The sequence below is a fragment of the Rutilus rutilus genome (assembly GCF_951802725.1).
Source record: "Rutilus rutilus genome assembly, chromosome: 24".
Taxonomy (NCBI): domain Eukaryota; kingdom Metazoa; phylum Chordata; class Actinopteri; order Cypriniformes; family Leuciscidae; genus Rutilus; species Rutilus rutilus.
In genome coordinates this window covers 5,456,136-5,480,136 of record NC_140228.1, presented here as the reverse complement: position 1 = coordinate 5,480,136, position 24,001 = coordinate 5,456,136, and the positions used below count along the sequence as shown (strand labels likewise).

The 24,001-nt window shown below is 36.6% G+C and overlaps 3 protein-coding genes across 4 annotated transcripts in view; 2 read left to right on the top strand and 1 right to left on the bottom strand.

Moving 5' to 3' along the window:
- The window catches only part of rhbdl1 (rhomboid, veinlet-like 1), a 28,229-nt gene extending 22,937 nt beyond the window's left edge, over window positions 1-5,292 (top strand). The window contains exon 8 of one of the 2 annotated variants that reach the window (XM_084399116.1): window positions 662-5,292. In XM_084399116.1, coding sequence (XP_084255242.1) covers window positions 662-933 — 272 coding nt within the window. In that variant the 3' untranslated portion in view covers window positions 934-5,292. The remainder of the gene's footprint in view (window positions 1-661) is intronic. The other variant, XM_084399117.1, reaches the window with a different exon arrangement.
- A 647-nt stretch (window positions 5,293-5,939) lies between these two features.
- Window positions 5,940-8,024, bottom strand: LOC311284504 (uncharacterized protein). Its single transcript, XM_084399525.1, has 6 exons — window positions 7,886-8,024; window positions 7,647-7,788; window positions 6,851-6,944; window positions 6,499-6,658; window positions 6,270-6,422; window positions 5,940-6,198 (listed from the first exon to the last, which is right to left on the bottom strand). The coding sequence occupies exons 2-6, from the start codon at window positions 7,784-7,786 to the stop codon at window positions 6,005-6,007; spliced, it is 741 nt and encodes a 246-aa protein (XP_084255651.1). The 5' UTR covers window positions 7,787-7,788; window positions 7,886-8,024; the 3' UTR covers window positions 5,940-6,004.
- Window positions 7,981-22,843, top strand: wdr24 (WD repeat domain 24). The gene is made up of 14 exons (XM_084399524.1): window positions 7,981-8,065; window positions 9,841-9,967; window positions 10,209-10,273; window positions 10,442-10,549; window positions 12,963-13,323; window positions 13,582-13,759; window positions 15,099-15,523; window positions 15,847-16,112; window positions 17,032-17,141; window positions 17,241-17,341; window positions 18,997-19,101; window positions 19,176-19,513; window positions 21,187-21,371; window positions 22,354-22,843. The coding sequence occupies exons 4-14, from the start codon at window positions 10,448-10,450 to the stop codon at window positions 22,520-22,522; spliced, it is 2,340 nt and encodes a 779-aa protein (XP_084255650.1). The 5' UTR covers window positions 7,981-8,065; window positions 9,841-9,967; window positions 10,209-10,273; window positions 10,442-10,447; the 3' UTR covers window positions 22,523-22,843.
- Window positions 22,844-24,001: the final 1,158 nt, after the last annotated feature.

Genomic DNA, 24,001 nt, shown 5'->3' with positions numbered 1-24,001 from the left:
TATGGCTGAATTCACAATAGCATACTAGCAAATTAGTATGTACTATTGTTTTTTTCTGAAATATTTTCTGATATTCGCAATGGAAATCTAGCATGTTAAATATTATGCAGTATACACTAAATACCGCATACTATTTAAAAATAATTCACAATAGCATACTAGCAAGTTACTGTGTACTGTTGTTTTTTTATTTTCTATATTCAGAATGGAAGACTGTATTGCATACTATGCAGTATACACTAAATACTGCATACTATTTAAAAAAAATAGAAATAGATATGAATGCAATGCAATGCATTGATAATCATTTCGAATAGTAGTATGCTACGTTGTTTTCACATGACCTCTACATATATTTTGAATAAATAATTATTGATCAGCAAATCAGCATATTAGACTGATTTCTGAAGGATCATGTGACACTGAAGACTGGCGTAATGATGCTGAAAATTCAGGAATAAATTACATTTTAAAATATATCCAAATAGAGAAAAGTTATTTTAAATTGTAATAATATTTCACAATATTTTTTTGAGTATTTTTGATCAAATAAATGCATCCTTAGTGAGCATAAGAGACTCTTAGAATCCAATAGTATAAGTAAAATGGTATTATGCTACTATTCCAAACATCTGCCAATCTCTCCCTCTGTCTTTAACAGTGAGTTCTGAGGTGGGCCGTGCCGTATGGTTGCGTTTCTCTCCGCCGCTGCCCTCTTCCGGTCCGCAGCCCAGCTTCATGGCTCATCTGTCGGGCGCAGTGGTGGGCATCAGCATGGGGCTGCTGATCTTGCGGAGCTATGAGGAATCTCTGCATAAACAGTGCTCCTGGTGGGTGCTCATCTTCTCCTTCATCACCTTCCTCCTCTTCGCCATCTTCTGGAACATTTTCGCTTACGAGCTGCTCGGGGTTCAGATCCCGCCCCCTCCCTGATGACACGCCCCCGCTCCCTGATGACACACCCCCTGGCGGGTGCAGAAAGCCACGCCCCCTGTCCGACACAGGCCCGACCTCGATCTACTCCACTCGACCAGCAGCGGAGAAAAGGGTGTAAAAACATGGAAGGTGTGAAATGAAAAATGCAAACTCACATTCCATACAGAAGCAGCGAACATAAACAGCGTGGTATTTTAATGAACACTCCAAGGCAGCTCAAGGGTCCGGTGAGCTTATTTGAACACACACACACATACACACACACACGTACATCAGGTTTGTTTTGCTCTCTGAGTGCGAGTTTCAGCCCAAGGCTCGTTCATGACGCCTTTCTGTATTGTTTTGATTTGACAGCCTCATCTAATCCTGTTACGCATTACAGATAACATCCATAGTAGATGAAACGCCGTTACTTGAATCCAGGAATCTCGCTGACTAAAAACAAAGCCTTACGCTTGAAGACACGGTAAAGTCCTCACTGAGGTACGGGGTTGATGTTGATGTTTGTTGTAGGATAATTACGGATAGTATTCTTTTCCAACAAGCTAAAACTTGTTTCAAGGGTAAAAAGTGATGTTTCTGATGAAGTTTCTTGTTTTACTCTCTTCCTCATTTGCACACACACTTGTAGACGCTACAAGAGGACAGAAACATTATCTCTGTTCCAAATCATAGTGGGCTGTCGATGTAGGCATCATGTGTTGCACATTATGTTGCCTTCTAACATAACTTCTTTTTGCTAAATGTGAACGTAGCATTCTGTGTCAGAGAAAGCAATCCCAGAATTCATTGCAACAAGCTCCAAAATGTGTGTGTATAATATATATATACACACTACCGTAATATTTTCTGTCCCTTCAGTCTCTTCTGCTCACCAGTGCTGCATTTATTTGATCAAAAACACAGTAAAAACAGTGAAATATCATTACAATTTAAAATACTGAATATATTGTAAAATATAATTTATTCCAGTGAAAAAAGCTGCATTTTCAGCATCATTACTCCAGTCTTCGGAGTCACAAATCATTCTGATATGCTGATTTGCTGCTCAAGAAGAAACATTTCTGATTATTATCAGTGTTGAATGCAGTTGTGCTGCTTCATATTTTGAAAAAGAGCAGCATTTATTTGAAATAGAAATCTTTGAAATATTATAAATTATAAATTTCATGCATCCTTGCTGAAGAAGTCTAAATTTCGTATCACTGTCCTCACACGTCCTTTTAACTACTTAAAAATGAACTATTCCACCTAATAATATTTGCTTATTAATTGTTTTATTAATATCCTATGTTGGCAGTGCACAGCAAGGGAGCTCACTAGGCTTTGGAACAGAGTACACACCTGACCTTTTATCTTGACTTTTGAAAATATTTCCAGTGATCACATAAACAAAAGCCAGTGAGCGAGCTAGAAGTTTACAAGACAATATGTCTGTGCCACACAGTAATGAATACTTCGGTTATTGCTGTGCAGATTGCAGTTGTTATGGTAACTGCCATAACACGATTAAAGATGCTTTCAACATAGAAACGGATGTCGCGAACCACCGGAACCGTATGTCATGGGAAAATTCTGCCTGCCTACATTTTCAGTGAAAGAATAATGATGCTTAAGACTGGATATTTAGTTTTAAAATGGAAAAGTACAACCCACAATCCTTATGTTTTCATGACAAGACTGCAAAAGATGAAAGAAGATAGACATTATGACCCTTAACCCTAAGACAAAGCAAATAATGACACAATTCAGTAGTGCCAAGTTATCATTCGCTAAGCTGCTAAAAGATACTTAAGGGGAATTGATTAAATAGCTATAGGAAAGATTGCTGTGTTCTGAGTTGATTTCTTTTCATTTTCGAAAAGCTCGACCGTGTGTCTATTTAATGTTGTGGATTTTTATGCCATAGTCCTATATTTATATTTATTGCCCGAGTGGCTGTCGTTGTCGGATTGTGGCGTGCGTAAAGATGGTCTTAGACTGATGATTCAAACCTCTAGATGAAATGCATTTACATAGTCATACATAAACAGAAAGTGCTGGAAGATGCAAAGCAAAGAAAATGAACAATACGAAATGTTTAATTAATACGTTCTCACTGGCTTTGCTGTGCTCAAAGGTCACGGTTATGTAACATAGTACATGAATACTTTTGAGGGAAACAAGTGAGTCATTTGAATATTTGCCATACTGTGAGATATTTGCGAGTGAAAAGGATAAAGAGAGTACAGCAGGAAAGGATTTAATACGTTAAATGGTGTCAAGTTTGGTTTCAAGTTGACTTTAAATGTTCTGATCCAGCATGCAAGAGTCGCACCGTAGTGAAATGTATAGAGTTCCTGTGATATCCACCTGGCTGGCACTTTTAGACAGGTGAAAAATGAAAAGCTGATGAATATTTATTAGACGCGCATATAAACAGTGAGAGAGAGAGAGAGAGAGAAATGTAATGAAAAAGCTAAGAGCTGTATTGGGATGTGTGATAGAAGAAAATAAGGTGAGAAATAGCTGATGAAATGATGGAAAATGGAGAGAAAACAGCGAATGATGGATGTATTATTTTTGAACACTCATCAAATGGATTCTGGAAGTGTGTGTGTGTGTGTGTGTGTGTTAAACATGCTTTAATGTGCTGTATGACCATTGTTGGTTTTCAGACTGTTACAAGCACACAGTAGTCTGTGTGTGTGGGAAACACTGACCATGGTCTAAAACAGTTGGGATGTGTTCAGAGTGGAATACTAGCATACTGAATGCATACTTTGCAGTTTATACAGTATCCTGCCTACTAATTTTAAAGAATATTATGTGGAACTATGCATTTTACACTTTTTTTTTGTTTCGTACAGGGCCTAAAATGTACAAATTGCCGTTGGCCGGTAGCATTTTTATGAATTCTAACAATGCAATACTGCGAGAACATGAACGGGAACAACGCTCGGGACAGCGCTTCATCGTTATGAAGGTCTAAGCCTTGCCAATTGAAATATCCAAGCGCAAAAAGACGCGAAAGGGGACTCAATTCATCACTCAGAAAGCCGTGAATACTGAATTGAGCTCTCTTTAACTTCTTCTTGCGCTTAAACGGACAAATCCACACAAATTATGTCAAAGTACCCGGCAAGTATGCTTGTATACACAGTCGGTTATGTCTTAAGTGAACGTAAACAGCTGAGAAAGTAATCGCATGTGTATCAGTACCAGTATATTGGATCCGTGCATCCGCTCTTAAAGAGACAGCAGCCTAATATTCCTGCGACTGTCTGTGTTTTTAATGTTAATCAGACAACAAAAGACAAAGAACAATCACTCAATGCTCTAGACTAAATAACTTTTGTAACTTTAATAAGGAATAATTTATGGTAAAAAATATTTATGGCCAGTACATACAGTCTCCAGCCATTGGGAGGTGTGGCTAAGGTTAGTTTTAGGCACTGGTTTCATACATACGGAGCCCATAAACGGACAAAAAAATATGAGATGGGAGAAAAAATTATTTGTATTCTCGTTTTTGCGCGCGAACACAAAGTTACTTGGGAGAATGCAAAACGTTTAATTTCAGCTTTATTCATTCCAAAAAAAAATGTAATAGCTTTAGTTAATACTGTTTCAGAATGTAAAGTCAAGCACATTGCATTATGGGATAGTTTTACATTTATACTGTTGTATATTGCACATTTCTGGCAAATGTTACAGATAAGTTGTCCACGTATGCCATTCACACTGAGGATTTGCATCCTGCACATAGTATGGGTAGTATAGTAGTATGCCACTCCGAACATACTCTCGGTGAAGAAGTGTGCTCAATCAATCCTTTTGAAACTGGGAACAAACCTATTTACCAAGGGCCTCCCCTTATTCCCGCCCACATTACTTCCCAGCCAATAGCTGCTCTCGCAGATCATGGTGTCCGGAGTTTGATTTCTCCATGATGTAGGTGTAGTTTTGCTTTGAGATCATCGCTGCGTCTGTGTTGCCGCCACAACTCTAGTCCTACTGAGAATCGTAGTCCATGTACAGACTTCAAAATGGTGCCAAAATACGAGAGATGACGACTCTTGCAGTGAAATATTCTGTTTACATAAAAAGAAGTTAAAACTAAAAATATAACATAAGGCTAATAGTTTTCTCTGGATCAGATGAAGATAAAAAAAAAAAAAGATGTAAATACTGATAGTTTCTATTAAATTCTTTATCATTTCATGATGTATTGTACTTATGAAATATTGGGACCTGAGGCAATTTGTTTTTTGTAGTTTTATTTTGTATGGTTTTGTGTTTGCTTTCATTTCTCAGCTGTATGAAATAAAGAACATACTGTGAGAGACGTCTGCGTGTGTTTGTGTGCCCACAGTAAGACGCTTTCCACCAGTGAGGTGTGAAGTACTTCAGTCTCCTCTTGAACTTAACCTTTTTTCAGCAAATTGTCAGTGCAAGGATGTGCTCAACCGTCAGAAATGGTTTAGTCAACTCAGAATTTTTTTTTTTTTTGTATAAAATATAATTAGTCTGTTTATTTTCTGTGTGGTTTGCCATTTTTGAAACTGTTATTAGTTTCTCATAAATTAAATAAGGTATTATATTTAAATAAATGTTATTTTTTAATGTTTTAAATTATTTTAATAAATTGTATACATATGTATATGTATATATATATATATATATAAACCCTGTTATTAGTTTCTCATAAATGAAAGAAAATATTATATTTAAATAAATGTAATTTTTTATTAATTTGTTCGTAATTTTTTAATATTTTAAATTATTTTAATATTTTAATAAATTGTATACATATTATTTATATATATATAATATATATATAAACCCTGTTATTAGTTTCTCATAAATGAAAGAAAATATTATTTATAATATTGCTTTATTAAAACATCTATACATAAACAATTACAAATTCAGAAGAGCAATTGGGAAATGTTGCATTTCGTGATCTTGAAGTAGTGCCTCAAAAACACAGAGACACTTTTGCATAGGAATATTTTGCCAACGCCCTCTAACTAACATTACATGTACTATATTCTAGGAAAATTCAGAGAAGTGCACAGTTCTGAGTTTAAGTTTTCTTCGGTCTCTTTGATGGCTTTTCATCAGCAGTCTTCCTCTTCTCCGGCTTCTGATTGGTCACTGCGTGTGTTGCGTCCATCAGATTGAACTCCTGTATTAATGAGGGCTGAATCTGATTGGCCACGGCCCATGCCCATAAACACTGCTCCACCCGGTGAGGAGTCCAGTCCTGCTGACCGTCCACTGAGACCGGAAATAAATACTATAGTAAGATCCTAATAAAGAAATATTTAAGCTTAATGTGTGTATCGTACCTCTATTAAGCTGGGATGATTTATGCAGCATTTTCTGGAGGAAAAGTGCATAATGTTTGGCCGTGTACTCGACCGGTCTGAGCTCTGCGATGCTCTCCACGGCTTCATCAGCCATGAAGGCCACTTCACCTGGAGCGCCGGCCGCCAACACGGCTGATGGAGACAGTTTGCTGCGGTTTAAATGTGGTTTATTACAGTTATTGCATGACTGGATTAGGTGTGTGTGTACCTGAGGCCGTTGCTGGCCCGACACCTTTGAGTTTGCACAGCTCTGTAATGGCCGCTTGGACATCGGGCAACAAACCGAATGCTTTGCTGGTGGAGCTTTGAACCGCCTCCTCGCTGTTCGAGCCAATGAGCTGCTGCAAACGTGGCCTGAACTTCCCTTTCTGAGAGGAAGCAGCCATCATCATCATCATCATCATCAAAGAGAGCAATGCATTTTGTGCATAATACTCATATCTGTGTGTGAACGGATGTCACAAGAGTGATCGTCACTGCGTGCGACCGATGAGCCACTAGCCTATTTCTGTGTTTCTCTCTAATTACGCAGGGCATGAATCTATTTCTATTGTGCTTACAGTCAGTTTCCACTCCATGATCTTGACGAGCTCAGCATGTGTGAGGGAATGCTGGGATCGAGCTGAGATCGCTGCGGGAAGCTCCTCCTGAAACCTGGGAAAAACAGACAACGTCACTAAGATGTCCTGCAATTGTATTTTATTATGATGCAAATACAACAATGAACAAAAAATACATTGTAGGTGTGTATTCCTGAACACTCAAGTCTATTTTTGTGGTTGTGGAAGCTGCATTTAAGGCGTCAAACTGCATGTTAGAGAGTAATTATAATGAGTAGGCAAACATGAAATAAAATTAACAAGATAAAATTAATACAAATATTTTAATGTATATAATTTAACCTTATTTTAATGTATATAATTGATCATTCATTTTAAATGTATGTATTTTAGAAATGTATGATTATTCATATAGAAATTAATATTCAATTCTATTCTGATGCATAAAAAGACATTTTAGGAACCCAAAATATAAAAATTTTTGTATTGTTCATGTGAACATTTAAATGTTTTCCATATCAAATAGAGGCAATGCTAGTTGTCAAATTGCATAATTGTCTAATTATGATGCGTAGGCACAAATTATGAATTAAAATCGATATAATTTATAATTAACAGTATTTTATTTGATATAATTTGCTATTATTTTACATGTATATATTTTAGACATGTATATTCGTAATTGATTTGATTATTAATATATAAATAAATATTCAATTCCATTCTGGTGCAACCGTGCAAATACAATAATGAACATAAAAAGACATTTTAGGTCTGTGTTTGTAAGAACTCAAACCATTTGTCCAGTTGCAGGAGCTTTCCAGAAGCCTTGCCCTTTCCAGCAGATTTAGCTTGTATCACAGTCCAGTATTTCCCATAAACCCCTCTCCACACAGCGGGATCCTCACAGGTAAACAGTCTCCCATCCACAGGCATGGCTGAGAGAGAAGAGAGAGAGAATGCGCGCACACAGTTTATAACATTTACTGCAGATCTCAAACAAGCACGCAAAATAACAGCATATTATCACCATACCAGGATGTGTTATGATAAATATTCCTTTTATAACTAATTTCAGTCCTCCAGCAGTGTGACAAACTCGAGCGGCGTGACTGAAGAAGCGCGCGCCTCGTGAGGGGAGGTGACGTCAGCGGCAAACGTAAACAATAATTCTACATCCGCTTCTCAAGAACGGACACACTTGTTTTTAAAAGGGTAAGTTCTGCGCGGTTATTCCAGCGATATCCAAACTCATATTACAGTTGAACATTCATGTTTGGAAACATGATAAGCTGAAGTATGGTGTCGAGCGGCAGGAGTTGTTACTGCTGTACTGAGGTGTTTCTGGAGCAGTGTGACACTTCTGTTGACTGCCACGAGCTCTAAAAGACAAACTTACTCATATTCAGTTTATATATTATTCCACTCACAAAAAGTACAGCTGTAATGTCATAGTATTGCAAAAATAATCTAATTTTATAACCTCGAAGCACCAATAGGCCAGTGTAAATGGTGAATTGGAATAGTTCAAATCCTTGTAGAAAATCGCATTTAATTGACCTTTCTGTGCATTACAATAACACACAGAAAACACTGCGTTGGTTTGCTTAATGATAATAGATAATAAAAAATAACTATAGTAATACTTATAAACCTACATTGCAGTCTAGAGAAATTGATCAGAATAGCAGTAATAATATATAAACCTACATTGCAGTGCAGTAAAATGGATAAAAATAACAGTAATAATATATAAACCTATATTGCAGTGCCGTAAAATGGATAAGAATATCAATAATAATATATAAACCTATATTGCAGTGCAGTAAAATGGATAAGAATATCAATAATAATATATAAACCTATATTGCAGTGCCGTAAAATGGATAAGAATAACAGTAATAATATATAAACCTATATTGCAGTGCCGTAAAATGGATAAGAATATCAATAATAATATATAAACCTATATTGCAGTGCAGTAAAATGGATAAGAATATCAATAATAATATATAAACCTATATTGCAGTGTCGTAAAATGGATAATAATAGCAGTAATAATATATAAACCTGAATTGCAGTGCAGTAAAATGGATAATAATAGCAGTAATAATATATAAACCTATATTGCAGTGTCGTAAAATGGATAAGAATATCAATAATAATATATAAACCTATATTGCAGTGTCGTAAAATGGATAAGAATATCAATAATAATATATAAACCTATATTGCAGTGCCGTAAAATGGATAATAATAGCAGTAATAATATATAAACCTATATTGCAGTGTCGTAAAATGGATAAGAATATCAATAATAATATAAAACCTATATTGCAGTGCCGTAAAATGGATAATAATAGCAGTAATAATATATAAACCTATATTGCAGTGTCGTAAAATGGATAAGAATATCAATAATAATATATAAACCTATATTGCAGTGTCGTAAAATGGATAATAATAGCAGTAATAATATATAAACCTATATTGCAGTGCCGTAAAATGGATAAGAATAACAGTAATAATATATAAACCTATATTGCAGTGCAGTAAAATGGATAAGAATATCAATAATAATATATAAACCTGAATTGCAGTGTCGTAAAATGGATAAGAATATCAATAATAATATATAAACCTATATTGCCGTGCAGTAAAATGGATAAGAATATCAATAATAATATATAAACCTATATTGCCGTGCAGTAAAGAGTCTTGCAGGCAGGCAGCAGCAGATGTACAACATGCAATGAAAAAAATAAATATGGTCATTATATAACCATAATATAATCTGAACAAGATATTTATTATTATTATTAAAAATGGCATGCTTCAGATTATATCAATTGCATAAAATATAAAAAAGGTTTTATAACATCTAAAAACATCTCACTTCAGTTTTACTGCTAATATGATTTCTAAAATTGCATTGTTCATAAGTATTGCTTCTCTGCTAGTGATATTGCTTCCTTGTTTCTGTTCTGCAGGTCAGTGTGTAATTCCATATGAAGATGTTAAACTCGTTGGTGTGGATGTGTGCGTGACGTCACGCACAGACGGTCACGTGAAGTGGATTTGTTTTTCGTCTTGAGCTGTGCGTGACGAACACAGATGGTGAGATAAAATACCTGTATATAAAGTCATGTTGCAATAACATTCATAATCCCTTAGAATGTGTGTCATTTTACCACCACTAATCATTTCTAGAGTAGTCTTTTTTTATATAAACATCTAATAATCTGCTTATTCAGATATAATCTATAAAGAATAGTTTAATCATTCATGTATATTTGTTTTGAAATAATAAATACATTGATGGAATGTGTTTGTTGTTTCTGGACTCATTTTCCCGAAGGTCTTAGAGTGGAGCGAATGAGAAAGTTGGAGGTTATTTGAAGTGTTTTCCTCAACACACAAAGCGTAAGTGTGAACTGCTTATCATATTCATGTATGCTTTGGCATGTATTGCTAAATGAATAAGATCGGATAAATGCACGTCCACCATGAGATGTTGGAGCTGATGAATCTGCTGTCCACCTGCTGGCCGGAGAAGGATCTGCAGCAGCTTCATCTCTCGGTGTCTTTCAGCTTGAGATGGAGAAGATGAACAGGGTCAACACCATCAGTGGCCGTACCATGTTTTGTCACCTGGATGCTCCTGCCAACGCCATCAGTGTGTGTCGGGATGCTACGCAGGTGAAAATCACACTATGTTCTCACAACAAGCTCAAATGTATTTTTTTGTGGTTGTTTACATGACTTTTTAAATGTAGCCCATTTCAAAATAGATGCAATGGTACACCAAAAAAAGTAAGATATTGCTAGTAAATTTCACAAACAATTATAAAGAAAGTAACATATAATTAAATGTGAAATTTTGAAGTAGAAGGACTGAAATGGTATTTTCCTTTAAAACTTACTCCAGGCAGTTCACTTTTTATGAACTAATTATAAAAAAAAAAGTGAAATAAAGGGAACAAGATGAAATTATTGTAATATTTTATTTATTTATATAATTTAACAATATTTTTATTTATTTAACTTATTTTAGTGCTTACGGAAGCCCTGAACCGCAACGTAAAAAAAAAACAATTCTGTAATTTTTTTTTAAAAATGCTATCATTTCGAGATTAAAGTCGAAATGTTTCGAGATTAAAGTCGAAATGTTTCGAGATTAAAGTCGAAATGTTTCGAGATTAAAGTCGAAATGTTTCGAGATTAAAGTCGAAATGTTTCGAGATTAAAGTCGAAATGTTTCGAGAATAAAGTCGAAATGTTTCGAGATTAAAGTCGAAATGTTTCGAGATTAAAGGCGAAATGTTTCGAGATTAAAGTCGAAGTGTTTCGAGAATAAAGTCGAAATGTTTCGAGATTAAAGTCGAAATGTTTCGAGAATAAAGTCGAAATGTTTCGAGATTAAAGTCGAAGTGTTTCGAGAATAAAGTCGAAGTGTTTCGAGAATAAAGTCGAAATGTTTCGAGAATAAAGTCGAAATGTTTCGAGAATAAAGTCGAAATGTTTCGAGATTAAAGTCGAAGTGTTTCGAGATTAAAGTCGAAGTGTTTCGAGATTAAAGTCGAAGTGTTTCGAGATTAAAGTCGAAGTGTTTCGAGATTAAAGTCGAAGTGTTTCGAGATTAAAGTCGAAATGTTTCGAGAATAAAGTCGAAATGTTTCGAGAATAAAGTCGAAGTGTTTCGAGATTAAAGTCGAAGTGTTTCGAGATTAAAGTCGAAATGTTTCGAGAATAAAGTCGAAGTGTTTCGAGATTAAAGTCGAAGTGTTTCGAGAATAAAGTCGAAGTGTTTCGAGAATAAAGTCGAAGTGTTTCGAGATTAAAGTCGAAGTGTTTCGAGATTAAAGTCGAAGTGTTTCGAGATTAAAGTCGAAATGTTTCGAGAATAAAGTCGAAATGTTTCGAGAATAAAGTCGAAGTGTTTCGAGATTAAAGTCGAAGTGTTTCGAGATTAAAGTCGAAATGTTTCGAGAATAAAGTCGAAGTGTTTCGAGATTAAAGTCGAAGTGTTTCGAGAATAAAGTCGAAGTGTTTCGAGAATAAAGTCGAAGTGTTTCGAGATTAAAGTCGAAGTGTTTCGAGATTAAAGTCGAAGTGTTTCGAGATTAAAGTCGAAATGTTTCGAGAATAAAGTCGAAATGTTTCGAGAATAAAGTCGAAGTGTTTCGAGATTAAAGTCGAAGTGTTTCGAGATTAAAGTCGAAATGTTTCGAGAATAAAGTCGAAGTGTTTCGAGATTAAAGTCGAAGTGTTTCGAGAATAAAGTCGAAGTGTTTCGAGAATAAAGTCGAAATGTTTCGAGAATAAAGTCGAAATGTTTCGAGAATAAAGTCGAAATGTTTCGAGATTAAAGTCGAAGTGTTTCGAGAATAAAGTCGAAATGTTTCGAGAATAAAGTCGAAATGTTTCGAGATTAAAGTCGAAATGTTTCGAGATTAAAGTCGAAATGTTTCGAGAATAAAGTCGACATGTTTCGAGAATAAAGTCGACATGTTTCGAGAATAAAGTCGACATGTTTCGAGAATAAAGTCGACATGTTTCGAGATTAAAGTTGAAACTTTTCGAGATTAAAGTCGAAACATTACAAGAATGAAATAGAAGCAACATAGGAAGGAAATATACAGAAATTGAATAAAGTTATCAAACTCTTTAAAGTCTTCACTACATAAATTATAAATTAAATATAGATTAAAGCTACGAACGTTATTCAGTCAAGAGCAGTGAGTGATTTTCTCTTTTCCTTTTGTTCTTTGAACTAAGAATGAACAACACTTCTATAGCATTTATTAATCTTAGTTAATGTAAATTTCAACATTTACTAATACATTATTAAAATCAAAGTTGGACTAACATGAACTAACAATGAACGTTATGTTAATAAAGATTATTCTATTGCTTATTGTTAGTTAATTGATTAATTCATGTTAAGTAATGGGATTTGTATTTGTAATTTATATGGTTATTAATATGTAAATTAATATTCAATCTGTCAATCAATAATAAATTGTCAGTAATAAATATTCATATATTTAAAATTAAATTTTTGGGTAATGTCATTAGATACAGTGAACTTGTGATTGATCACATGTTTCAGGTGGTGGTTGCAGGGCGGAATATTTTCAAGATATACGGTCTGGAGGAAGATGGTTTCGTGGAACGTCTGAACCTGCGCGTGGGACGCAAACCCTCGCTGAACTTCAGCTGCGCAGACGTCATGTGGCATCAGATGGAGGAGAACCTGCTGGCCACCGCCGCCACCAATGGAGCCGTGGTGACGTGGAACCTGGCGCGCCCGTGCCGTAACAAACAGGAGCAACTGTTCACAGAACACAAGCGCACGGTCAACAAGGTCTGCTTTCACCCTACTGAGGTCAACATGCTGCTGTCCGGCTCTCAGGACGGGTTCATGAAGTGTTTTGACCTGCGAAAGAAGGAGAGCGTGAGCACGTTTTCTGGTACGTACAAACTTGTCAAGGGGAGCATCTCTGACTTTTCTACGACATCGGCACAAGTCGAAGCATTTACTGCTTAGGCAATGCTAAAAAGTATCATTTAAAAGTAATAATTCACCCAGAAAATGACCCTACGAAGCCATCCGAGCAGCTATTTGAGAAGCAAATCTGCAGCTTCTTAGAGACTAAACAGATTTTGATTGGACGCTACAGAGATATGGAAGCTGTGCACAATGTGAACATCATTCTGTGTTTGTGCAGGTCAGTCTGAGAGCGTGAGAGATGTGCAGTTCAGTATGAAGGATTATTTCACGTTCGCCGCCTCGTTCGAGAATGGAAACGTGCAGCTGTGGGACATCCGCAGACCCGACCGTTACGAGAGGATGTTCACCGCTCACACCGGCCCCGTCTTCTGCTGTGACTGGCACCCTGAGGACAGGTGTGTGTGCTTGACTTAAGGTCGACCCCTGTAGTCAACAATTTTATGCCTTAAAACTCTTCTTTGATCAGCAAAATGACATATTTAAACGTTTTTTCCTTGAAAAAAAAAAATTCTTCATGCCTTAAAATAGCTTGAATGTAACTCGACACACTTGCCTCATTTAGTATATGCTGTTCTATGAATATGCAAATGAGCCCCGCCTCCACTCACTCACTCAGCTCAGAGATCCACTCGTTGACGATCACACGTTGACCTGATTGGTTACAAGGTAGTTTGTGAGGTAGTTTTTGAGATTAAAAAGATTGTTTTGTCTAATTTCAATTGGTAAAAGGTTACACATTAACTTTTTGGATCTATTGTGTGTATATATACAGTACCAGTCAAAAGTTTGGAAACACTACTATTTTTAATGCTTTTGAAAGAAGTCTCTTATGCTCATCAAGCCTGCAGTTAAAAAAAAAAAAAAAAAAAACAGTAATATTATGAAATATTATTACAATTTAAAATAATGGTTCTCTTTTTTAATATACTTTAAAATGTAATTTATTTTTGTGATGCAAAGCTGAATTTTCATCAGCAAGTACTCCAGTCTTTGGTGTCTTATGATCCTTCAGAAATCATTCTAATATGGTAATTTGATACTCAGTTATTATCAATGATGGAAACAGTTGTGCTGTTTAATATATTTTTTTGGAATACTTTTTTCAGGATTCATTGATGAGTAAAACGTTAACAGCATTTATTCATAAAAACAGCATTTATTCAAAATAAAAACATTTCTAACAATATAAATCGTTACCATCACCTTTTATCAATTTAACGCATCCTTGTTGAATTAAAGTACTAATTTCTTAAAAAAAAAATAGTTATTGTTCCCAAACTTTTGAACGGTAGTGTATATTGTTACAAAAGATTTCTATTCTAAATAAATACAGTTCTTTTAAACTTTTTATTCATCAAATAATCCTGAAAAAAGTATCTCAGGTTATAAAAAAATATTAAGCAGCACAACTGTTTCCAACATTGATCATAAATCAGCATATTAGAATGATTTCTGAAGGATCATAAGACACCAAAGACTGGAGTACTTGCTGATGAAAATTCAGCTTTGCATCACAAAAATAAATTACATTTTAAAGTATATTAAAAAAGAGAACCATTATTTTAAATTGTAATAATATTTCATAATATTACTGTTTTTTTTGTTTTTTTTTGTTTTTAACTGCAGGCTTGATGAGCATAAGAGACTTCTTTCAAAAGCATTAAAAATAGTAGTGTTTCCAAACTTTTGACTGGTACTGTATATATATATATAAGTCCCGTCTGTCTCTTGTAGGGGTTGGCTCGCAACAGGCGGACGTGACAAGATGGTGAAAGTCTGGGACATGTCGACCAATCGCGTGAAGGAGATCTACTGCGTTCAGACCATTGCGTCGGTGGCCAGGGTGAAGTGGCGTCCGGAGCGGCGCTATCACTTAGCCACCTGCTCCATGATGGTGGACCACAACATCTACGTGTGGGACGTCCGTCGGCCATTCATCCCCTTCGCCACGTTCGAGGAGCACAAAGACGTGACTACAGGAATCGTGTGGCGGCACCAGCATGACCCTTACTTCCTTCTGTCGGGGTCCAAGGACAGCACGCTGTACCAGCACATGTTTAAAGACGCCAGCAGGCCCGTCGACCGCGCCAACCCTGAAGGACTCTGTTTCGGGTTGTTCGGCGACCTGGCGTTTGCTGCTAAAGAGAGTCTGATGACCGGTGAGTGACCCGTGTGACTCAGTTAAAGGTGCTGTATGTAACCTTTTCACTCTTCTAAAGCATAAAAATACCATAATACGTTTGCATATATTGAGGAAACATGCTAAGTTCACATACTCGTTTCTCTGAAAAACACTTCTACACTTCTACCCGTGTGAGCGCCGTCCAGTCTTAGGAGCAGATGGTGGGAAAAACGACGATCTCCAATATTTTGAATTGGATCGCAGTACCTATTTCGACCACTAGTTGTCATTCTTACAGACTGCACCTTTAAATTGTTTATCGACATTGATTTCTAATTAGAACATTTTCTTTCTTCATAGCTCCCCCTTCTGTAGGGGAGGTGGGGCGTAAAACCTACCCTGGAGGCGATCGGCGGTACCCCATCTTCTTCTTCAAGAAGCCCGATGTGACGGAGCAGTTTGCGCAGGTGTCCAGCGCGCTCAGTGTGTTTGAGAGTGAAGCGGGCAGCAGCGTCGGCATGGACTGGTTCATTAACACTGCACAGAGTTACCTACTTAGTGGAAAACCCTTCGCCGAACTCTGTGAGCACAACGCTCAAGTGGCCAAGAGACTCAACAGACTGCAGGTACACACAGATTTTTTGTTGTTGTATTGTTTAAACTTGTTTTGGCCGCTGAAGCCATTTTGGTAACACTTTATTTGACAGTGTCCTTGTTACATATGTTACATGTACTTACCATAGTAATAACAATAAATTATGCATAATTACATGCAACTAACCCTTAACCAAACCCTAATCCTACCCTAACCCTATAGTAGTTGCTTAATATTACTCAATACTTAAATATATAACTACACTGTAACAATGACACCTTAAAATAGTGTGTAACCGCCATTTGTCTTGAAATATTAACTTAAAAGTCTTTTACTTTGATATTGTAATAATTTAACAAAACGTTCACATGTTCAAGGTTCTCTAGTGATGGTTTTCTTTTCTTTATTTATAAACTTTATTTAGTTTTCTGATAAGGCATACACTTTAACAAACATGAGGTCCAAAAAACGTGAAACAACAGTACGGTACATTCTAACATATCAAATGTGGCAATAAAATAATGTAAAAATTGAATATCCCTGATACTTAAAATTCTAAAAGGTCTCAAAAGATCTTTTTTACATCAAGAAGGCATAAACAAAAAACAGACTGAATAAATCAAACTTGTCATTGCTGATAAATCGTATTATGTATAATGTCCACCAGCTCTGATGTCACATGACATGCAGATAAACAAATAAAACATTTCATATCAGTGTATCATTTTGATTTAAAGTTTTGTTATTGTAGTGATCATTTTTTATTTTTAAAAGTAAAATGAAGCAAATATTTACTAATTAAAATATGTATATATTTTATATATAATATTGTAATAAAATTTATTTTTAATTATTAGCTTTTCATCAATTCACGAACCCCCTGCAGTTTCCTCATAAACCATTTTAGAGGACTTTTAATGAGTTTTGATTTGTGTTTGTGTGCTATACAGGAATCGACCACATGGACGATGCTGCGAATTATGTTTTCCGAGACAGCTAATCCGTCCTTGTCAACCAATCACAATCTGAATAAGTCAGGAAACCTTCCGCTCGTCAACAGGTACTGATATTACCCTGTGATTTTGGATTTCTGAATCCCAACCTCTTATACTGTTCATGGTTGCTCAGTTGTGTCTTTTCCCTGCATCCTGCACTGTAGCTTCAGTATGAAGGAGATGAGCGCTGCTCTCAATGAGAGAAACAAAGAAAACAGACAAGACAACATACACAGCTTGGAGACCAACCTCAACAACAATGACGGTGAGACAGACGTATAACATGCAGGGAAGCATCTGCATCCTGATGAGAAACCAGGATGGAAATGCCACATGTTTTTTGATTTTTTTTTAATCAGTTAGATTGTGTTTACACTGCAAACCTTGTGCTTGCTCTCAAAACTTTTGTGTTTCCCCAAGAAACTTTGCTTTTGTTTACAAAATTTGTGATTCCCAGAGAAACTTTGCTTTGGCTTCCAAAACCTTTCCTCAGAAACTTTGCGTTCGTTTGCACAACCCTTGCGTTTCCCTGAGAAACCTTGTTCTTTCTCGTAAAACCTTTGCCTTTTACCAATATACTATGTGTTCGCTTGCACTAAAAGAAACTTTGCACTTTCTCGCAATGAACTCAAAAGTTTTGAGTGAATGTGAAAGAGAACGCAAAAGCATTGACTTTTTTTTTCCCTATATATTTTTTCTATTTTTGAAATTCATTTTTCCATCACCATGTCCTTTTAGAATAAAGAAAAGTCAATTAATAAAATCTTAAAACTCCATGGGCATTTTTATGAAGAATATACTCATGTTGTTCCTAACCTACATCATGATTGTCATTGAGAAATGTCTTAAAGGAACACGACGACGTTTTGGGACTTTAGGTTATTCACCGTATCCCCCAGAGTTAGATAAGTCCATACACACCCTTCTCATCTCCGTGCGTGCCGTAACTCTGTCTGACGCACTCACCGCTAGCCTAGCTTAGCACAAAGACTGGAGGTAAATGGCTCCAGCTAGCATACTGCTCCCAATAAGTGACAAAATAATGCCAACATTTTCCTATTTACATGTTGTGATTTGTATAGTCACAGCGTGTACAAATAACAAGGTCACATGAGACACAGCCATCTTCTAACCGTATACATACTGGGAACTATATTCTCAGCACTGCTACTTCTGCGGAGTGATTAGCGCAACACCTGAAAAGCACCGTCACTGTCAAGAAAACCAACGTGACTAGCTAGCTAGTAGCTAATAGCGAGCAAATCACTCCGCCCAAGTAGCAGTGCTTCGCCTTCTGAGAATATAGTTCCCAGTATGTATACGGTTAGAAGATGGCTGTGTCTCATGTGACCATGTTATTTGTACACGCTGTGACTATACAAATCACAACATGTAAATAGGAAAATGTTGGCGTTATTTTGCCACTTATTGGGAGCAGTGTGCTAGCTGGAGCCATTTACCTCCAGTCTTTGTGCTAAGCTAGGCTAGCGGTGGGTGCGTCAGACAGAGTTACGGCACGCACGGAGATGAGAAGGGTGTGTATGGACTTATCTAACGCTGGGGGATACGGTGAATAAGCTAAAGTCCCAAAAAGTCGGCGTGTTCCTTTAAATTTCAGTCTGTTCTTCTAGAAAAGCAATTACTATATGCTTTCATTTTATTGAAAATAACAACTTGGACTTTCATCTAAACTTGTTCCACAGAAGACAAAAAGTCATACAGGTTGGGAACAACCTGTATATGATGACAGAGTTGTCTTCTTTTTTTGGTGAACTAACCCTTTAAACACCCCAGGGATAATGGTTCGGCTCAGGGGCTCAGATTTTGATTCTTGTAATTATGCTTCACGGTCTCTTCAGCTGCCAGGAAAACCTTACAAACACTAAAGCAGTGGATAAAGATCTGTGTGTGTGTGCGCAGAGAACGAGGAGACGGAGGGCAGCGAGGGTCAGGGGGAGTATCTGTTTGGAGATGCTGAACTTGATGATGATGATCTCTACAGCATGGAGCACGATAACCAGGCAGGTCAGTCAACATCTCAACACATCTCACAGATCCGTGATATACAAAGAGAAAAAACAAGATTTGGGTCTCTCCAGCCGAGGAGCCCGAGTACCTGCTCCCTCAGGAGGCGTTCCCGTTACGCCACGAGATCATGGACCATCCCTCGGCCCCGGAGCCGGTGCAGGAGAAGCCCGAGTCGCCCCACGTGAGCGGCAGCGAGGCCGAGAGCATGTGCCTGACTCCCATGGAGTCCATCAGTCTCATTTCTGTCTCGCAGCTGCTTTTCTCGCCCCACCTGCCGCCCAAGTTCTTCTGCCCCATTGTGAAGGAGATGCTGTGTTACTACGCCGAGCAGGGCGATGTGCAGATGGCCGTGTCTGTGCTGATCGTGCTGGGAGATCGCATCCGTAAGGAGATCGACGAGCTCACGCAGGTGAGGAAGAGCGTGTCTAAGAACTGCCCAGTCAAGTCAACATGTATTTCTATAGCACATTTAAAAGCAACAGAGTTGCACCAGAGTGCTGTACAATAAAACATTGAGCATATCAAATGAAAGCATAAAAAGAAACCATACAAGCATACAAAATATAAGCATTTAAAAAAATGCTTGAAACTGTAGATTTCTTCATTGCATGGCTCTCTGAAATGCTTAATTCTGATTGAATGTCAAGACTGAAATGCTTAATTCTGATTGAATGTCAAGACTGAAATGCTTAATTCTGATTGAATGTCAAGACTGAAATGCTTAAGTCTCGACATTCCGGGGTCAATTATTCCCTAATAATAATCCTCGTCAATAGCTGTATAATCACTGCCCACTGCCCCGCCGCTTCTTCCATGTCTTTCATGTCATACATACCGTATGAGTTTTTCCATTCCACTGCGCTACTTTTCCATTGTTTTTCTATGCAAACCCACTAGACGGGCATGTTTAACCATGAGCACACGTCACATGGTTTCAGTTTAAAGGGATATTTCACCGCTGGAAAGATGAATGCGTATTTAAATTGGGTCATTTATGTAGTAGAAATGCTAAATTATTTTAGAAGTTGGTGCCTTCTAGGCTGAGAAAAGCCAGAATATTTATTTTTGGCTCATGTTGATGAAAGACAACTCCTCCCAGAATGCACTTGCTTCGCTGCTCTACGAGGCCACTCCCAAGCCACGCCTACCGGTTACAGAGGGCCGTATCGGGAGAAATGATACAGCTAGGCTACTAGTCGACTGGAAACTGAAAAGACGGTGTTTTATGGTGAGATCCCCCTATGGGCGGGTTGAACACATGCGGGACTAGCTCCTCCTACTGGCTGGAGTCTCTCGCCTCTGGACAAAAAAGCCTCTGATGACATTAAATGATGATTTTAGTGTCATCTGAGGTTTTTTTCCAGACACACAATACAGAAATCTCTCGTCTCAGGGGGACATGAGGGAGGGAAGCACGGTCATTCGAGAATACTACCGTGTTTCTACTGATACAAAGCTTAATGCTAATCGGTGAAGTATCCCTGCAACTTGTGCAACTGGAAAAGGGTTCAGCGGAAAAGAAATGTTGAAATACTTCAGTAGACTTACGGTCGTATTGGTGTTTGTCTTGTTGCTAAAATGATTTTTGTACACAATAATGGATTATAAGATAATAAACAGGAACGTTTTTTTTTTCTCAAACCAATATTTCATGTCCCCGTCATTATTTATGTGATGGAAATCTGTGTAAGTGATACGACGATACGTTATCTCTTAAAGTCACCATAAAACGGAAGTTGCGATAGTCTTTTCTTCCCTGTTGTGACGTATATGCGAGTGAAACGGCTTCTCGAACAAGGAAAAGAGTAGGGCGGGACTTGATTTTGTCTATGGGGAATTGATTGGATGGTTGTGGTTTGCTATTGGTCGATCTCCTGTGAGTTTCAGGTTGTCCCGCCCTCACACCAGTAAACACGTCTTCAGAGAAGAGAATGTCACTGCATTTAATCTTTGATTAAAGATTACATTAATTTAAAAACATATAATGCAATATTCCATTTGAAATTGTCCATTTTGATTCATGGTAACATGATCCCTCACTCGTGTGATGGTTTACTCAGTGTGTTTGTGTGTGTGTTTCAGGAACACTGGTACATGTCCTACATCGATCTACTCCAGCGGTTCGAGCTGTGGAACGTCAGCAACGAGGTGATCAAACTGAGCACGTGCGGCGCCATCATGTGTCTCAATCAAACGTCCACCACTTTACACATCAACTGCAGCAACTGCAAGCGACCAATGAGCAACAAGGGCTGGATTTGTGACAGGTACGACCTCCAAGCTCTGGCTTTCATCTGGTCTTCTTGTCCAATTCAAAATCGTTTAGTTCAAGTTAATTCGTTTATCTAATGTGCCGTTTAACATCAGAGCTCATACGGTTATTAGTGTTTAAAGGTGCCTTTGTTTTCTCTGGCCTTTCAATATTTATGGAAATTGTTATATTGTGTTATGTATTGTTTTTTGTACAGTTGTACAGTAAATATTGTTTTGGTTGTATTGTTAACTAAAACTTAAACCATAAAAATCATATTCATTACTTGAAATAAAATAAACATTAACTAGACATATTTTTCTTTAAAAAATCTAATAAAACTTTTTTTTATATATATATAAAATACACAACTAAATTACTAAAACCTTTACCAAAATTAAAATTAAAACAGAAAATATAAAAATAAAATTTAATTAAAAAAATATTAACAAAAACTATAATAGTATATCAATATATCGATATTAGCACTTCAGTGTAGTTTAAAAGTGCTTTATAAATAAATAAAATGAATATTTTAAATTGTAATTATACATTTAATTTGTAAATATACGTTATTACAAATATATTTATTGTTATTTATTTATGATTATATCATTTACTACTTCATAATATTTACTTTATTTAAAAAAAAAAAAACTATCATTTGGAAAAATGGCAACAACAAAAAAATGCCTGTATATATATAATATAATTTTAGCAAAATTTCCAAATGATATTTTAATGTATAATTTAAAAGTAAAATAAATGGAATAAACTTTAATAATAAATGATATAATAGTAAATCAGTTATAATAAAAACATTTATAATAATGTATAATTATAATGTAAATAATGTAAATTTTAATTTAAAATTAAATATATTCATTTTATTTATTTACTAAGTGGACCCAAAGGGTGTGTATATGTATGTGTGTATATATATATATATATATATATATATATATAAATATTATGTTGTGTATTGTAACCCTCCATAGGTGCCACCAGTGTGCGAGTGTGTGTGCGGTTTGCCATCACGTGGTCAAAGGCTTGTTTGTGTGGTGTCAAGGCTGCAGTCACGGAGGACACCTGGAACATGTGATGGAGTGGCTGAAGCAGTCGAAACACTGTCCGGCCGGCTGTGGACACCTGTGTGAATACACCTGACACCACACACACCTGACGTCAAACACTGGACACTCTAAACACAGGACCAATCAGGCTGCTACTCATAACTAATGATCTGATGATAATCAAACACATATAAGGGAATCTGTTCACTCGAATGTGTGCTAAAACAATCAGTAAGCTTTTTTTTTTAGTTTTTGGAGATTTTGTTTTATAAATACAACCTAATGTATGTAACTGAATTACACTCAAGATGCACTTGGCTTTGGGAATATGATTCATTCACATTGAAAATACTCTGGAAAATTGTGTAAGTGAACAACACATGAAATAAACAATAAAGCCAGTCTTTGCTAGTCATCTGTGCCATTCTGTGAACATGAGGACTGAATGTTTGCTGATTATATAAAATTATATACAAAATATATATATATACAGACCCTTTCCAAAAAATTTGAATATCATGGAAAAGTTTATTTATTTCCATAATTCCATTCAAAACATTAAACTTCCATAGATTATAGATTCAGGGCCCACAACTTAAACGATTTCAAGTATTTAGTTGTTTATTTGTACATAATTTGGGCTTCCAGCTCATAAAACCCACGAAAACAGGATTTCAAAAAATGTGAATATTACATGAAATCACACAGTAATTACACAGTGATACCATGGTCATTGAACCAGGTTTTGGTTCTTTTGGCAGTGTGGGCAGGAGCAAATCCTGCTGGGAAATGAAGTCAGCATCTCCATAAAGCTTGTCTGCTGAAGGAAGCATGAAGTGCTCTGAACATGTCCTGGTAGACGGCTGCGTTGAGTGGACAGCACAGTGGACCAACACCAGCCGATGACCAACACAGACTGTGGAAACTTCACACTGGACTTCAAGCATCTTGGATTGTGTGCCTCTCCATTCTTCCTCCAGACTCTGGGACCTTGGTTTCCAAATGAGATGCAAAATTTGCTCTCATCAGAAAAGAGGACTTTGGTCCACTGTGCTTTATTAAATCCAGAGTCAACGCAGCCGTCTACCAGGACATTTTCAGAGCTTCCTTCATTTCCCAGCAGGATTTGCACCTGCCCACACTGCCAAAATAACCAAAACCTGGTTCAATGACCATGGTATCACTGTGTAATTACTGTGTGATTTCATGTAATATTCAAATTTTTTGAAATCCTGTTTTCGTGGGTTTTATGAGCTGGAAGCCCAAATTATGTACAAATAAACAACTAAATACTTGAAATCGTTTAAGTTGTGGGCCCTGAATCTATAATCTATGGAAGTTTAACGTTTTGAATGGAATTATGGAAATAAATAAACTTTTCCATGATATTCTAATTTTTTGGAAAGGGTCTGTATACTATATATATTTTTTTTCATGTTTTGTTATGCAATGAGTCCTAGATGTTTTACAGAACTGACTTCCACTCCTCAGATGTTCAGTGTGTGTGTTTTTTGTCTCAGGTAAGTGTTTTCTCTATAATTATGTTCTTCCAAACAGTTTGATGCTCATGCAA

Coding starts and splice junctions, on each gene's coding strand:
- LOC311284504 (XM_084399525.1), bottom strand. CDS start 7,786: ATGCCTGTGGATGGGAGACTGTTTACCTGTGAGGATCCCGCTGTGTGG. Junction 6,945..7,646: donor CTCCTGCAACTGGACAAATG/GTTTGAGTTCTT, acceptor TGTTTTTCCCAG/GTTTCAGGAGGAGCTTCCCG. Junction 6,199..6,269: donor ATCATCCCAGCTTAATAGAG/GTACGATACACA, acceptor TTCCGGTCTCAG/TGGACGGTCAGCAGGACTGG.
- wdr24 (XM_084399524.1), top strand. CDS start 10,448: ATGGAGAAGATGAACAGGGTCAACACCATCAGTGGCCGTACCATGTTT. Junction 17,342..18,996: donor CAACCTCAACAACAATGACG/GTGAGACAGACG, acceptor GTGTGTGCGCAG/AGAACGAGGAGACGGAGGGC. Junction 19,102..19,175: donor GGAGCACGATAACCAGGCAG/GTCAGTCAACAT, acceptor GGGTCTCTCCAG/CCGAGGAGCCCGAGTACCTG.